At 34.6% G+C, this 15,670-nt stretch overlaps 1 protein-coding gene across 9 annotated transcripts in view; it reads right to left on the bottom strand.

Annotated features, from left to right (window-relative positions):
* The window catches only part of LOC128204055 (plexin domain-containing protein 2-like), an 86,146-nt gene extending 73,443 nt beyond the window's left edge, over window positions 1–12,703 (bottom strand). For 4 of the 9 annotated variants that reach the window (XM_052905425.1, XM_052905717.1, XM_052905788.1 and 1 more), the window contains exon 1: window positions 12,541–12,701. In XM_052905425.1, coding sequence (XP_052761385.1) covers window positions 12,541–12,628 — 88 coding nt within the window. In that variant the 5' untranslated portion in view covers window positions 12,629–12,701. Of the gene's footprint in view, window positions 1–12,540 lie in introns of all 9 variants that reach the window. The other 5 variants (XM_052905857.1, XM_052905926.1, XM_052905989.1 and 2 more) reach the window with 2 other exon arrangements.
* Window positions 12,704–15,670: the final 2,967 nt, after the last annotated feature.

Raw genomic sequence — 15,670 nt, 5'->3', positions numbered from 1 at the left:
TTTTAGCCGTAAAACAATAATTTTCAAACGGAAATATGAAAATCTGCGATCTGATCTTTTGTCCACAGTTTTATATCACTGGTTTGCAACTACAGTACACTCAACGAGTTAGACCCACTTTCTGTTTCCCTCCGCGGATTTTCGCTATCGCAGCCAACACATTGATTTTATTGACTGTCCGCGTTCCTCGGAGTTTGAATTTCAGGCCCTCAGAGGGTGATCAGTTGACCGAAGAATAACGAACTCGGCGTTACTTGGAGGGGTTAACTCGACACTTGATAAGAATCTATGCTAAAGTTATTTTATTTTTTATTAAAATTATCAACTAATTATGAAGGCTCCAGTAAATTGCTATAATTCTTTTCCCTCTGCCCGTTTTGCATGAAGTAAGCTTACCGCAAGAATGCAGTCGTATTTCACTAGTTGCACATGCATCTTATAAACATGTTTTTGCTAATGACAGAATACATTCATTTGATAAACACATTTCATCCAAGAAACGCTAGGTTACACATTTTCGGAAAATCAGGAGGTCAAACACGCGTTCAAAGTTCACAGCGCATGGTTTTGAAGGCCTGATCCTTGCCTCGTTTTCTGTGGAAAATTCCATTAAACGTCATAGCTATTTTTAACCCCCAATAACAAATAGTATATTCTACATTGTATTGATCACGCGCTTGACGTCAGAGGTCATGGTTTAGAATCGTGTAAATAGTAGGCTGCTTTATGATGCAATAAAATTAGTGGCAATACTTTAATGACTCAATGTTTATTATTCAAGACAATATTCAATTGGCCTTTATGGACACAAATACAAATTAAACCTTGGTACATGTGTATAAGCATAAAAACTAGAGATTGCTTTTTTGAAAAAGCGCATGTCTCCCCCATTGTGTGGTCGTAGGTGAGAAATAATCAATGATGGACATGAAATTTGTACTTCCTCCCTACCAAGTTTGGTGAACCTTGGTCAAACCATTCTCAAGATATTGAGCGGAAATGTTTTTTACATTGGGGGTCGCCGCGACCTTGACCTTTGACCTAGTGACCCCAAAAACAATAGGGATCTTCTACACCTCATGACCAACCTCCCTACCAAGTTTGGTGAACCTAGGTCAAACCGTTCTCAAGATTTTGAGCAGAAATGTTTTTTATATTGGGGGTCGCCGCGACCTTGACCTTTGACCTAGTGACCCCAAAAACAATAGGGATCCTCTACACCTCACGACCAACCTCCCTACCAAGTTTGGTGAACCTAGGTCAAACCGTTCTCAAGATTTTGAGCAGAAATGTTTTTTATATTGGGGGTTGCCGCGACCTTGACCTTTGACCTAGTGACCCCAAAAACAATAGGGATCCTCTACACCTCACGACCAACCTCCCTACCAAGTTTGGTGATCCTAGGTCATGCGGTTTTCCAGTTATCGATCGGAAACGAACAAAGCATTCTCCTGATATTGCACGGAAATATTTTTTTACATTAGAGGTCACAGCGACGTTGACCTTTGACCTTGTGACCCCCCAAAATATAGGAGTTTTCTAAACCTCATGATCAACCTCCCTACCAAGTTTGGTGAACCTAGGTCAAACCATTCTCAAGATATTGAGCGGAAATGTTTTTTACATTGGGGGTCGCCGCGACCTTGACCTTTGACCTAGTGACCCCAAAAACAATAGGGATCTTCTACACCTCATGACCAACCTCCCTACCAAGTTTGGTGAACCTAGGTCAAACCATTGTCAAGATATTGAGCGGAAATGTTTTTTACATTGGGGGTCGCCGCGACCTTGACCTTTGACCTAGTGACCCCAAAAACAATAGGGATCTTCTACACCTCATGACCAACCTCCCTACCAAGTTTGGTGAACCTAGGTCAAACCGTTCTCAAGATTTTGAGCAGAAATGTTTTTTATATTGGGGGTCGCCGCGACCTTGACCTTTGACCTAGTGACCCCAAAAACGATAGGGATCCTCTACACCTCACGACCAACCTCCCTACCAAGTTTGGTGATCCTAGGTCATGCGGTTTTCCAGTTATCGATCGGAAACGAAGTGTGACGTACGGACTGACGGACTGACGGACTACCGGACTGACGGACAGGGCAAAAACAATATGTCTCCCCCAGAGAGGGGGAGACATAATAAATAACTTCTAAACAAGAATGATTTCTTGCTTATCTGATCAGACTCGGAGTTCTGCCGCGGGATCGGACAGTTCTCAACACTATCGTTCATATAAAACTCGGCGGTAAGCCAGCCACTCAGAGGAACTCGAGTGGGGATTTTAGCGAGGGCAAAGTGGGTGTAACTCGTTGAGTGTACTGTATTTGCGCAGAAATTGGCTCATTCCAAGACATTTTTTTTTTTTAAGTTGTCAGTAAATCTGTGAGAGTGCAGCTTTAAAAGATAGAACACTCACAGTTAATCTCTAAAGGATGTTACTTAGAACTGTGGTGACATTTTAATTTAAATTTAAATTTCACGAATTCACACTTTGATGTAATCATGATTTAATTGCCATGAAATCGGGAATTTGTGAAGTTAAAATCATGAAATTGTGAAGTTGATATTGTGAAATTGTGAAGTTGGCATGTCAAAATTGTGAAGATGAAAACGTGAAAAAATATAAGGGAATTGAAATGAAATATTGATTTATTAAATGTCGGTCTTTCGTAGAATGTGATTTAAATTCTTGCCTGTTTTCTATAGATATATTTAAGGTTTTATCAACTTTTCCAAGTCCCGTGAGTCATCAAATGGATTTCAGAAAGATTCTAAGTTTCATATTGGTATATAAATTCAGGTAGTTTATAACTTAACTACCATTTTGTAATCAGCCCTCGAAATTCAAGTTCAAAATTACATGTTATGTTATTCCTTTTATTTGAATTTAATCTGTAAGGAGCAATTTTATGCTCTAATTTCATATGACATTCTTACATACGTGTATAATTTAAATACGACGCAAATGAACAATGATGCCGTCCAGTTAACAAAATAAGTTTGTAAACATAAGTTATGTAACAATACATTATAAACTATTTCAAGTTTTTGCATTGACAATTCTGTTAAACAGCAAACACATTTGGCCCATGAAGCTTAAGGCATGAACTGCTTGAAAATTTACCAAAATATCTAACTAATCCGTATTAACCGATATTTATTACAATTAAATTCTTGCCCTCGTTAGGATTTGGTGACCTATGCCAATAATGCAATAGACAACACAAAATACCTGGCTTTGATTGGCTTAAGTTTAAAGTGATAATTAATATATTAATTGAACTTAACTGCAATATTATAAATACCGGTATGGCACTTTTTTGGCTAATTTAAGTTTCAATGGGGTAGTTTCAATGTTTTCTCTCCAACAACCTGGAAAAAAACAGCCCAAACCATAAAGGTTTAGTAATTGCTTTTTGTATGAGATTTATTTATTTTTCTTTGGATTTTTTTCTTTATTAATATTAACAACTTGATATCCAATTATTTTAAAACAAAAATAGGGGGGGAATTTTAAAAATTATCAACAGTCTCAGACTTGCACTTAGTCACTCACCCTGTGTCAGAAGAGGAAACAATGAATACTTTAAGTCTTGCCTATGTACATCCTCCTTACAAACAGAACGCACTTAAAATTATTACTGAATAAGATAAACTTAATTATGCGCAAAATGTATCATACCTTAGGCATGAAGCTGACATATTTTAAGTATATGATAATTACAGAGAGCATGAATAATTAAAGTTTAGTTAACAAAACAATGGTAACGATCCGTTTTCCTTGTATCATAGCTACAGAAAGCATGAATAATAATAAAAAATATTTTACCCTGATATAACAAAACAATGGAAACGACCTTTTTTCAATTTATCAGAGCTACAAAAAGCATAATTATTACCATAACTTAAATCATACTACAAAGTAAGGTAATGATCCGTAGTTACAAAAAGCATGAAAATTTAACATCATTTAATTAATAACCATGTCACAGTAGAATGGTTGACCTGTGTTATATCTTTTATGTGGCATACTCATTTGTTTGCATGATTTTTTATGTTTATTTCAAACACTCTGGATCATGGCCTGTAGCCTACAATAACTGGCTAAAACCAATGTCGTGTAATCTGGAGTTTTCGTAACCTCAACTTCATTAATTCTTGTTAGACATGCTCCGAATATCCTCATTACTTGTTAACCTGCAAAATTTTGTATAACTGGTAGAAGGGCTTTCTCAGCGAAATATGGAAAGAGGCCCATGGCCTTTTCATTTTGGATATATTAACACAAACAGTTCAAATTTCTGCAGCTCCCTGCACTTTTCTGGGAACACCTACCCTTTTCTGAAGCTCCCTACCCTTTTCTGCAGCCCCAAGTCTTTTATGCAGCTCTCTACCCTTTTCTGTGACTCCCTGTCCTTTTCTGAAGCTCCCTACCCTTTTCTGCAGCCCCCAAGTCTTTTATGCAGCTCTCTACCCTTTTCTGTGACTCCCTGCCCTTTTCTGCCACTCCCTACCCTTTTCTGTGACTCCCTAACCTTTTCTGTGACTCTCTGCCCTTTTCTGCAGCTCCCTACGTACCCTTTTCTGTGACTCCCTGCCCTTTTCTGCCACTCCCTACCCTTTTCTGTGACTCCCTACCCTTATCTGTGACTCTCTGCCCTTTTCTGCAGCTCCCTACCCTTTTCTGTGACTCCCTGCCCTTTTCTGCCCATCCCTAGCCTTTTCTCCCACTCCCTACCCATTTCTGCCTGACTCCCCACACCTTTCTACCACTCCCTACCCCTTTCTGCAGCTCCCTACCCCTTTCTGCCTGACTCCCTAGCCTTTTCTTCCACTCCCTTCACCTTTTTCCACTCCCTATCCCTTTCTGCCACTCCCTACACCTTTCTTCCACTCCCTACCTCTTCCTGTGTCTCCCTACCCCTTTCTGCCACTCCCTACCCCATCCTGTGACTCCCTACCCCTTTCTGCAGCTCCCTACCCCTTTCTGCAGCTCCCTACCCCTTTCTGCAACTCCCTACCCCTTTCTGCAGCTCCCTACCCCTTTCTGCAGCTCCCTACCCCTTTCTGCCTGACTCCCTAGCCTTTTCTTCCACTCCCTTCACCTTTTTCCACTCCCTATCCCTTTCTGCCACTCCCTACACCTTTCTTCCACTCCCTACCTCTTCCTGTGTCTCCCTACCCCTTTCTGCCACTCCCTACCCCATCCTGTGACTCCCTACCCCTTTCTGCAGCTCCCTACCCCTTTCTGCAGCTCCCTACCCCTTTCTGCAGCTCCCTACCCCTTTCTGCAGCTCCCTACCCCTTTCTGCAACTCCCTACCCCTTTCTGCAACTCCCTACCCTTTACTGTAGCTCCCTGCGCCAATTTTAAATTCTAGCAAAAACTTATATAAATGAACAGAGTTTAAACTTGGTGTATGGTCCATTAACCATTATTGATGAGTCATAAGATGTTATTTACAGTTTTAAATGAGAATTAACCATAAATTCATGGTTGAAGTCCCCGTGTTGTACCAGCACTGCCTGTCACAAAGCAAATAGTGTATGTTTAAGACATGCAGTCATAAATGGACTTGATTAAAACCACTGTTCCCTTTCCAGTACATGTTTCTACACATGAATTGCATGTTTACAAGTCGATTCAAATTCTAGTTTAATCTTGCAGTTCATTTTACACATTTTTGTACATCATTAGTTCACATAAACAAAATTAATTATAACATTTCATGTTATAACAGTGAAACATTAAGGTTTTAAGTTTGGTCATGTAATATTTTTAACCTGACTCATAATTTATTTATTTTGAGTTGCTTTAGAAGTGATCTACAAAATGTTAAGCAGTCAGCCTCTAATATCGGCTTAACATTATTCTTAACATCAAAATGTCTCCCCAAAAACAACAATGGTGACCAACCTCTATCCATGAAATTATCAAATATAAACAGAATTGCAACAAGAAACCAGAAATTGGGTAGACATTTAAATGAACAATTAATGAAAATATACATACCTAGTAATCTTTTTTAATAGAAAAATACGAAAAAAACTGTGAAAAATAAATACATTGTAATTAAACTATGTGGTACTTCAGTTAATTAGTTTCAAAATTAATGCATTGTACACATCGATACCAAGTAAATGTCAGTTTTCGACAATTTTAAAATGGGACCATGATTATGAACTAAGTCTTAAGTCTGAGTCTAGATTTAGACTCATATGTACTGTTATTAAATTACAAAGAATAAATTATTTAAGATTCATTTCATTTTACAAAATATATATATATATATGAATAATTGTACAATTTTGAAAAATTATATAATTCAGCACAATTTCATCATCAAAACTCAAAAAGAAAAAAAAGAGTTTATAATGAAATAAAGATTTGCAGTTTTGCTACTATTAGTAAATTCAACTCAGACTTGAATCTTTTCGTTATCATGGCCCCATGGTCTATTTGAAACAATTCTACTTTTTGCATTCATTCACAAAAAAGTATTTAAGCAACCTTGAGCATGATTCAGGAAATTCTTTTCATAGATATAAATTATTATAATGGTGTGGTTTACCTTGATTTTTTTGTTATTAAAAACAAATAAATATGTCTGAAGTGAAATTACAATTCAGCATGCAACAGCATATCAATTATTTTCAAATAAAAAACGGCATTCAAATTGCAGTTATACAACCAGATACATTGTACCATTTCATATATATATATATATATATCTGCAGGAACAGTTCAATATATACTTAAGGTTCAGTTCATTTGGTAAGGTTTTATGTACCGTGAAGACCTAGCTTACAATATAAATTATACATACATGTATTAGCATTTCTGTAATGCATATAAATATTTTATTTACATGAACCATTGATCAAGCACATTTGAATTTTCTTTCGAGTTTGAAAGAATTTTATGATCATTTTTATAGCACAACAAAAGCTGCGTTGAACTCGCCAAACCTTGTTTTATAATTGTGAATATAGAACATTTAAATAATGAGACCATTTACAGAGAGAAGATTCGCATGACTTACACTGAATGGATTAAATTTATAAATAAACTATACATATGTATCACCTGACCATTAGTGGTTACGAAACAAAATACTTTACATAAAAAAGTATGTCACAGAATGATTCAACAAATTGTTTGAAATTGAAGCTTTCAGATTTGTAAACAAAATAAGCTTATGTAACTCTCTAAAACTGATTTAAAGATAAAATCAATGGTATTTCACAATAGAACAAATAAAAATGTTTGAAGCTTAAAATATAACAGCACTGCTATGAATAACATGCAGAACTCCACCTGAATTATTCAGTTCTGATTATTTAAGAATGATATTACAATAACAGGATGTATATATTACCAGTACATACTACATTTTGTAAAGTACTAGATTTTTCAGCAAAACTTCCTTGTCAAAATATGTGATAACTATCTAATTTCATGATATTAATAGAAAACAGGATAGTGCAGGTTGATTTTAAATTTGATACTGCATGACTTATATATCATGGCTGATCTTTTGTATTAGCCTGAACAATTAATTTGTTGGATCGAGTTTTATTTTATATAGAAACATTCGAACACATGAAAAAGTATTTGTAGTGAAGGTTAATTTCAAGACCCAGAACATAAATATTTTGGTAATAAGGAAATAATATTGTCCTGCGCTACATCAAATGTCCTGCATTTAAGCCATATCGGTTACAGAGAACATGTCCTGCATGTTGCAAAAGTGTTCGTGTACACTGCAATGTGCATTCAGCTCAAGGAAACAGGCTCTGATTCAAGGAAATATATTCACATATTAAAATGACTATTTAAACCTTACTCTGAAATTCACTTCCAGTATTCCTTTTGGGGCAATGGCAAAACTGTGTGTAAGGCCTTTTTCTATAGTTCTCACGGGTCCGACTATCGGACTCAATATTTCACCTAGCCAAATATATATGATTTTTTTCCCAGTCTGGAGAAAAAAATCCCAATCAAAAGTCTAAAAAAAATATTAAGAATATATTTTTTTAAATATGAAAGTCTTTTTACCAGTTAATAAATGGTTCATTCAACATCCTAATGATTTATGCGATGTAGAGTTTCTGAGATTATTGAAGTCAGAAATCGTTGTTTTTCATAACATTCAGAATCAGTATGCAATATTAACTGGACATGATTTATTGCAATAGATATTTTTACTCACACGGATTGATATTTCAGCCATTTCAGGTCTTTTGAAAGGGGAAAGAAAGTAATATTCTAATAATTTCTTCATTGGCAGGGGACTGAAAAGGTTGTTTTTTTAACTGTTAATTTTTCTAATTGTTGTGTAAAGTGATTACTTTTTCTCAAAATGGCATATTTTCAGTCATCGAATTTAGACTATTGGATGAACAAGCCCGAATTCTTGTACTATTGTTTAGCATCAAATTTTTTAAGAAGCCCTGCTATATAAAATTCAGAATCTGAGCAAGCCCAGAAGGCATTTTACCAGTGCAGGGCTTGCTGGCTTGTGTTACTTTCGACCACTGTATTTTGCTATGCTATTTTCCAAAAATGTCTAGGGTCAATTTCCCAAAATGGTCAGAAAAAAGCCTGCAAGATTACACTAATGTCTGGGTCATTGAAAGGTCTATATAGAGGTTAATAACACCTACTTTCAGACGGAAGAAAAATTGCTGCATAACTTATATCCTGGTATGTAGGAAACTTCAGTCAGCAGTGATTTGTCCTCAGCCATTCTACAAGCATACTTGCCACAGTGAACGCATTAATATCATGAATTACTCGAGCCAAATCAAGCTGTAAATTCTATTCTCTTACAGCAACAAACCAATGAGACCTCCTTAAGTTGGTCAATAAAGAAGGAAAACAAATGTGCCAATTCACAGCTTACAATTGCCTTCCAAGAGCCCAGACCGATTTTGTTCCTCTTGACAAATATGTTTTCCTAGTGTCAATGGAAAACTGTCCCTTAGCAGGGCAAGAAAATAAGAATTGATGGCTTCGTGATTAAATTTACCGTTACAATAGTGAATTGCTTCTACCACTTTTTCCTAAAATGAACAATTTCCGTTCTCTTGTGAGAACATCAATAGATTTTGATATTTTTAAACATTTCTTTGTTAGACAAAATATTGAATTTAACTTTCTGCATAATTTTGTTCATGATTATCCAGAAATATCATTCAGTTTATCTTTTATCACCTGCTGGGTACAATAAATAATCAAATACAAAACCATGAGTCTAACAGCTTGCAACATTGATAAAGGTTTAATATAATGGCCTAAAATCATAAATTTGAACTTAAAAGTCACTCATTATAAAAATAGTGTTTTGGTAACTGGTTCTTGATAAACCCTTTTTTAAGAATGGACCTTGATCAGTTTTTCAGTAAACAAATAAAATATATAATTTATTTGAAACAAAGGCCATGTGGTACCATTATTTGGACAGATTAGGCTTTCTGTATGAACATTATTGTCATCATTGGAGAATTGTGGTAAAGTTCTTCTGTAAAAAGCTTAAAAGGTTTTTAATTACATATTGAAACACACACTTAGATTTTTATTATTTAGTTTTATACCAACTGACTAGGGCTGTAACGATTCATCGGTGCATCGTGAAATCGTGATTCGGTACTCAACGATATACTGTATCGTATCGCATAAAAAAATGGTGTGTGACGCGTATCGTTATATTCGTTACCTAGACTTAAGATTTATATGTTTAAAACACTTTAAAAACATCTTTGCACGATCCGGTCAATTTGTAAACTTTCATTTTTAACTGTCAAAACAGCGAAAGCCACTTCAGCCGCATTTTCGCAAACAGCATGTAGAGCTAGCAAAATACGTTACAACTAGTTATCTTACTTATCAAAGTACACCGTGTTTATTTTTCAAACTAAAAGGAAAAATGAAAATAAAATTACTAAAAAATTTGCAATTTCTTTTTTAAATTTGATTTACAAAAGATATAAAAACAACTGGAATCTGCCAGCTAGCTGTATGCGAACATGCTGCTGAAGTGGCTTTCCCTGTTTTGACAGTTTTCAGTCGTCTGCAAAGTCAAGATTGGCGGCAGGAAATACTACCAGTAGTAAAGAGAAACCCTAGAGAAATTCGCCGGCAAAATATAAGTCTTTGGGAGAACTTTGGTTTTGCAAAGTAATACAATAAACTAGTTATTTGTAAACTGTGTCTGGCCGAATTAAAATATAATGGAAACACTACAAACATGACCACGCATCTTCGCCGATGCAAAATAACAAAAACATTAAAAATATAGTTTTGGTAAGGATATGCTCAACAGTTTACAAAATAGGCAAACATTAAAGTCCTACATAAAAAAAATAATATATCTATATATATATATATATATATATGCGTATCGTGATATATCGTGAATCGCGTACTCCGTATCGTATCTTGAGTTGAGTTACGATACACAGCCCTACAACTGACTATAAAAACAGTAGGGTCCCCTCCTATTTCGTAGGTAGGGTTTGGTAACTCGAAAATGTTGTTTTTTAGGCCTTAGTAACAAGATAATACAGCAGACTTGATTTTTTTGTTTCTTGGCAACATTGATGTCAGAACGTTCATGAACGTAAAAAAACATATAATGATATACATATAAAAAAATGGACAAAAATCCAATATAAAATGTTTTCCATACCCACCTACAGGTACACAACCAAGCCTTTATCTTTGTCAGCATGTTACAGGAACTACAACTTTTTTTTTGGCCATATATATTAATGTAAAAACAAAACTATCACTAGTGCAAATGTATGCATAGCTTGATGTTCAAATTGAATAAATAATTAAAATTTTATTTCTATGCAACCTTAGTCCAAATAATTGTACGTTGACGGATTTTTTTTAGATTTTTGATATGGCAAATCCTTCACGTACAAATTGTTTAGTATCAAAAGTGGGTAGTTGTTCCGATCAGGATTCCGGGTTAAAGCATATAGCGTCTATAAAATATCATAAAAACAAGAAATATTACCAGATAATGTTATTTTATATTAGTTCCGTACACAAAAAATAAATATCCAACTTATAATTATGAGTTTGACGGCTTTTCTTCATTTCATTCTGTCAAAACATAACGATTTATACATGAAGGGCACCTGCAAGGCTTCAGGGCACAGTTTTAAATCGCTCGGAACATTTCGGCCATGGCCGAGTTGTTACGATTGTATAACGAGGTCTATCTCGAAGCTTTGTCGGAGGAGGCCGAGTTATTACGATTGTATCGAGTTGTTCCCCTTCGCATAAAAGTTTTCTGTGTCAGTCAACTTTCGTTTTATTGGAAAGGTAAACAACTTGTTTTAATGCATTAAATGCTTGTTTAGTGCAAAATAGCATTTCACTTACATGGTAAAATATGAATATAACTCTTTATGATCAATTTCAACCATAAAATACTTCACTTAAAACAATTTCAATATTTTTAAAACACCCCCGTTTTTTGCACATTCCCGTTTAGACGTTAGGGATTGGAAGAATCCCGTATAACACGTCTAATATTTTAGACTATATGCAACCTGTACAAACTCAACAAACAGTAAACATATAACTAAGTCATTGATAGATTGATAACAAGTGGGAGCATACATGTAGTTAAGACACACATAATTCAATTTAATAGCAACAACTTCAAGAAGCTAGCTGATTTATTATTTATAACATAGGGCTATAATAAGGTGGTCTTGGCAAGAATCAATTCTTAGTTTAATATAAACATTCCATGTTTTAATGTAAAGTAAAAGCCCATTTGTTTCCATAGGGTTAACTCATTTGATGTACTCTATATTTTGTATCCTTTAATCATTTCTTCAGCTTTATAACACAGCAGAAAAGCAAATAGTGTATTTTATTATTCTGGTTATACAGCCCAGTCACAAGACAAGTACATGTGTACTTGAAGTAAGGTTTTGTTAAGTCAGAAAGGTTACAATTATACAATGTATCAGGTCAAGAGTTATATTGCTACAACACTTATTTTCAATTAGTCTTAATGTGATTTTAACAGGTCATTAAATTAAGCATATTGTCAGATCTTGCTTTAATGGTTTAAATACCAATGGCAATCAAATTCATTTTCAGAAGTGTTATGACAAGGCCATAACTATTCAAAGATTTGTCTTCAAGAAAAATTGGCATGTATTTGTATAACAGATATTTATTTCTGTTTATCAGTTTTTTTAATCTGATGATTTTACTTAGTGACACAAATTGAAGAATTTTTTTGATAGTGTTTATTTAAGTTACTTCATAAACCAAGTTATTTTTGTTTGATAAATATGCAATGATACACTCACATGTTTTTTTCTAACATGAAAAGGAGCAAAACAAACATTCTTGAACATTGAAAATGTTACATAATTATTTTATGATTCAGACTTTTGAGAACATAAACACAGGTGAGAAAAAATGGAATGAAAAAAACCCTGCTAAATGAGTTATAACATCTGTTATTATGAAAACAATTCGCATAAAAGCACAATCCTCACCTTTATTTGCACGTAATGTTCCAATTAAACATGAAAACACAAAAATTATCACAGTGCATTTGGCATCCATAATCCTTCTTTTCGCCATATTTGTTAATTTAACACAGAATATGCAACCAACGTAAACATCCAAGATATCCGATTAAAATACCTGTTATATTTGGTAAACCTCGTTTCAATTTAAAAGGCTTCCCTAATGGACAGTAACGGTTATACAACACTTATATTGCGTGCGAGAGGCTGAGCGCAGAAAAGCATTTTGATGTGTGAACATTGAACCTGCGCGCAATAATAGTAATTCTTACGTTATTTACAAAAATAATCAGGATACTACAGTGAAGGCTTTGTTACTCACAGATGTAGCGGACAATCCTGTGTTTTACATGTTCTTGTTAAATTTTATAAAACACGGATATAATTTCAGATTTGCAAACACAGTTGACATCCCTAGGGTAAGAACATCCATGTATGGCAAAAACTCATTTCGTTTTAGGTTGCCCAGGTTTTAACTATTTTTCTAATACTATTTAACTTTAACCTTATTTGAATGCATTTATTATTTATCTTACATGTTCTGTGTTCGATTATTGATATGTAATTTGATTTCATTTTGTCGGAAAAATAGTTCTGCGAGTAATTGTTGTAATTTATGTATATCCAACGTGAAATAAGTTTTCTTGTATCTTGGTTTAATTTAATGCTGAAGCATATGTGTAAGAAGGAGCTTAGCCTTGGGGGTCATTCGTTGCAATAAGCCATGATAACGACGGTTTATAACAAAGAGCATGGCCTCTCTTTCTCTGTGCTTCTTTTCTCGGACCTGCAATACTCTCGGTTGTCCGTTTAGCGCAGTGATTGGTGCTATAAGTATCTATCATGTGTTTCCGGTACGGATAGAAAAATCCGACCCGAGGGCACGCGCGTAAGCCGGTAACGGGGCTTGCCGAGTTACCGGTCACGCAGCGTGCCCGAGGGTCGGATTTTTCGATCCGGACCGGAAAAACATGATTGATATTTTTTCTTGCATATTTAAAATTATGAATTTATGGAAAAAAAATGAAGTAGAAAACGAACTTTCGTACATTTAAATTTGCGACGTTGTTTACTGACGTCATAGAGCGTAGTAATTTTAAATAACTAAAAATAGTGTTTTTTACGATGAAATATTTTCAATTTTAATTAAAAGACTTGCAAACATATATATTTGATTGCACTTTATTGAAATGGCATTCTATATCTTTCATAAACCATACAATAAATGAAATAAGAAGTGGCGCGTTGTTGCGCGTGACTCATCTTACATGGGGTATGTAAGATGGGGTTTTCCAGTACTGGTCACATGACCGGAAACACACGTCCGGTATGCAAGAAAATCGCTTCTCACATAGGCGACCCAGTTTCGATTCCCGACCTGGGCGCATTTGAGTTTGGTTCGTTGTCACCAAGCCGGACAAGTGGGTTTCCTCCGAGTACTCCGGTTTCCCCCAAAGCAAAAGACCACACTCTCGCGTAACATTTTGCCAACGAGAGTGATTAATATAATATTGTAATAACTTTTTTTTCAATCGTTGTAAAATAAATAAGTTTAAACTAAACTTACACCCGGATTTGAGTGGCGTCGATTCTTAGATTACCATAATTGCGATCAATATTCAATGCGTGGTTTCGGACAAAAAAAAACTAAGTAGATGGACTAAAACAACTATTACTTTTTTATTTACCGTGTCATTAAGGTAAACTTTGCATCTTCGGCAAGCTTGTTAGTGTCAAAAAGTTGAATAGTATAAGGACGAGTTAATAAAAGTGTTGGTGTTGAAACGGTGACTAACTTAATCTGATTTTCCCATGATATAGGGTGCCATTCATAGCTGCTACACATCTAAAGTATTCTTTTTCGACTTCACACCACACGAACTGGTAAGGATTAATATCAGAACAGAACAGAACAGAACCAAATGTTTATTTTACAATTTATAACTCATTGTTAAAAACCCAAGAAAAATACTAATTTTGCAATGATAATTAACAAACATGTTATAACATATCATGAAAACTACAGATAATTTTGAAAAGTTATCAATGTAACGTATGTAAGGTTGCTTTTAAAGGTGAGTTTATGCATTTAAGTTTCATACCTTCAAAGTCATGATACAGAAAATGGATAATCTTACTAACAGGTTTATTGTCAGAATTAACTAATGATTTAAATGGTGTCATACTTTGATTTAAACCATGATATCTAGATAAGCATGTCGTTTATCATCGTACATTGAACAAACTAAAGACAAAATATTTACATATCTATTATTTTGTAAAACAATGTAAATTGACAATTTGAACGTTTCCTTAAACAGAAAGAGGGATGAATTTTTCTCCATGTTAGCCCGCCAACCTGATACATCTCGTAATCTTTTGCCTGAAATTGGGAAAAATACACGAATATTGAAAGACTCTGGAAAAAGCCATACGCCAGCAAAGCCGGATGCTTGACGGATTATTTTTTACTTTAGAGGTCCCTGGTCCGTATTACAGAAGCATCTTAAGAAATTTTTAACATATTTTAACTTAAGTGTAAAATTTGGAATCATTATGTTTCTTTAATAAACTAGTTCTTAAAAATGGAGCTTTCAATTTTAAAAAACTTAAGTGTCCATATTTTAATTGCAGAAAATACAATACGCATAACACGTTCTTCAAATAAAATAAATCGGTTAAGGAAATTGTTGAATTTAAGGAAAAGGTAAAATTTTAACTTAAGATGCTTCTGTAATATGACCCCAGTGTTTACTTTGTATGTTAAAATTAATATCCTTGCATTGTTCCTCGATAATTGCCCCAATAATACAATTGTACCTTTCACATTGTAACACTTGAGAAAAATACTTGTTAATACAAAGTTGTTGCTCAATATACATGTATAATGGAAATTTGCCTAGCTCTCCATAAAGCTACAATGAATTTGTAGAGCCTTTGGCGTTAAGTATCCACATGCACAATTTATATGTACTCTTTCCATTACCTTCGCCTGAATATAGCCCCATATTTCTAAGTATAAGATAAAGAAACATAAGCAACAAAAAGGTTAAACATAATATCAATGGGGGACCTGGTTACACTTGAGCAAGGCCTT

The sequence above is a fragment of the Mya arenaria genome, chromosome 1 (assembly GCF_026914265.1).
Source record: "Mya arenaria isolate MELC-2E11 chromosome 1, ASM2691426v1".
In the NCBI taxonomy this organism is placed as follows: Eukaryota; Metazoa; Mollusca; class Bivalvia; order Myida; family Myidae; genus Mya; species Mya arenaria.
This window is presented reverse-complemented; position numbering and strand designations above follow the sequence as displayed.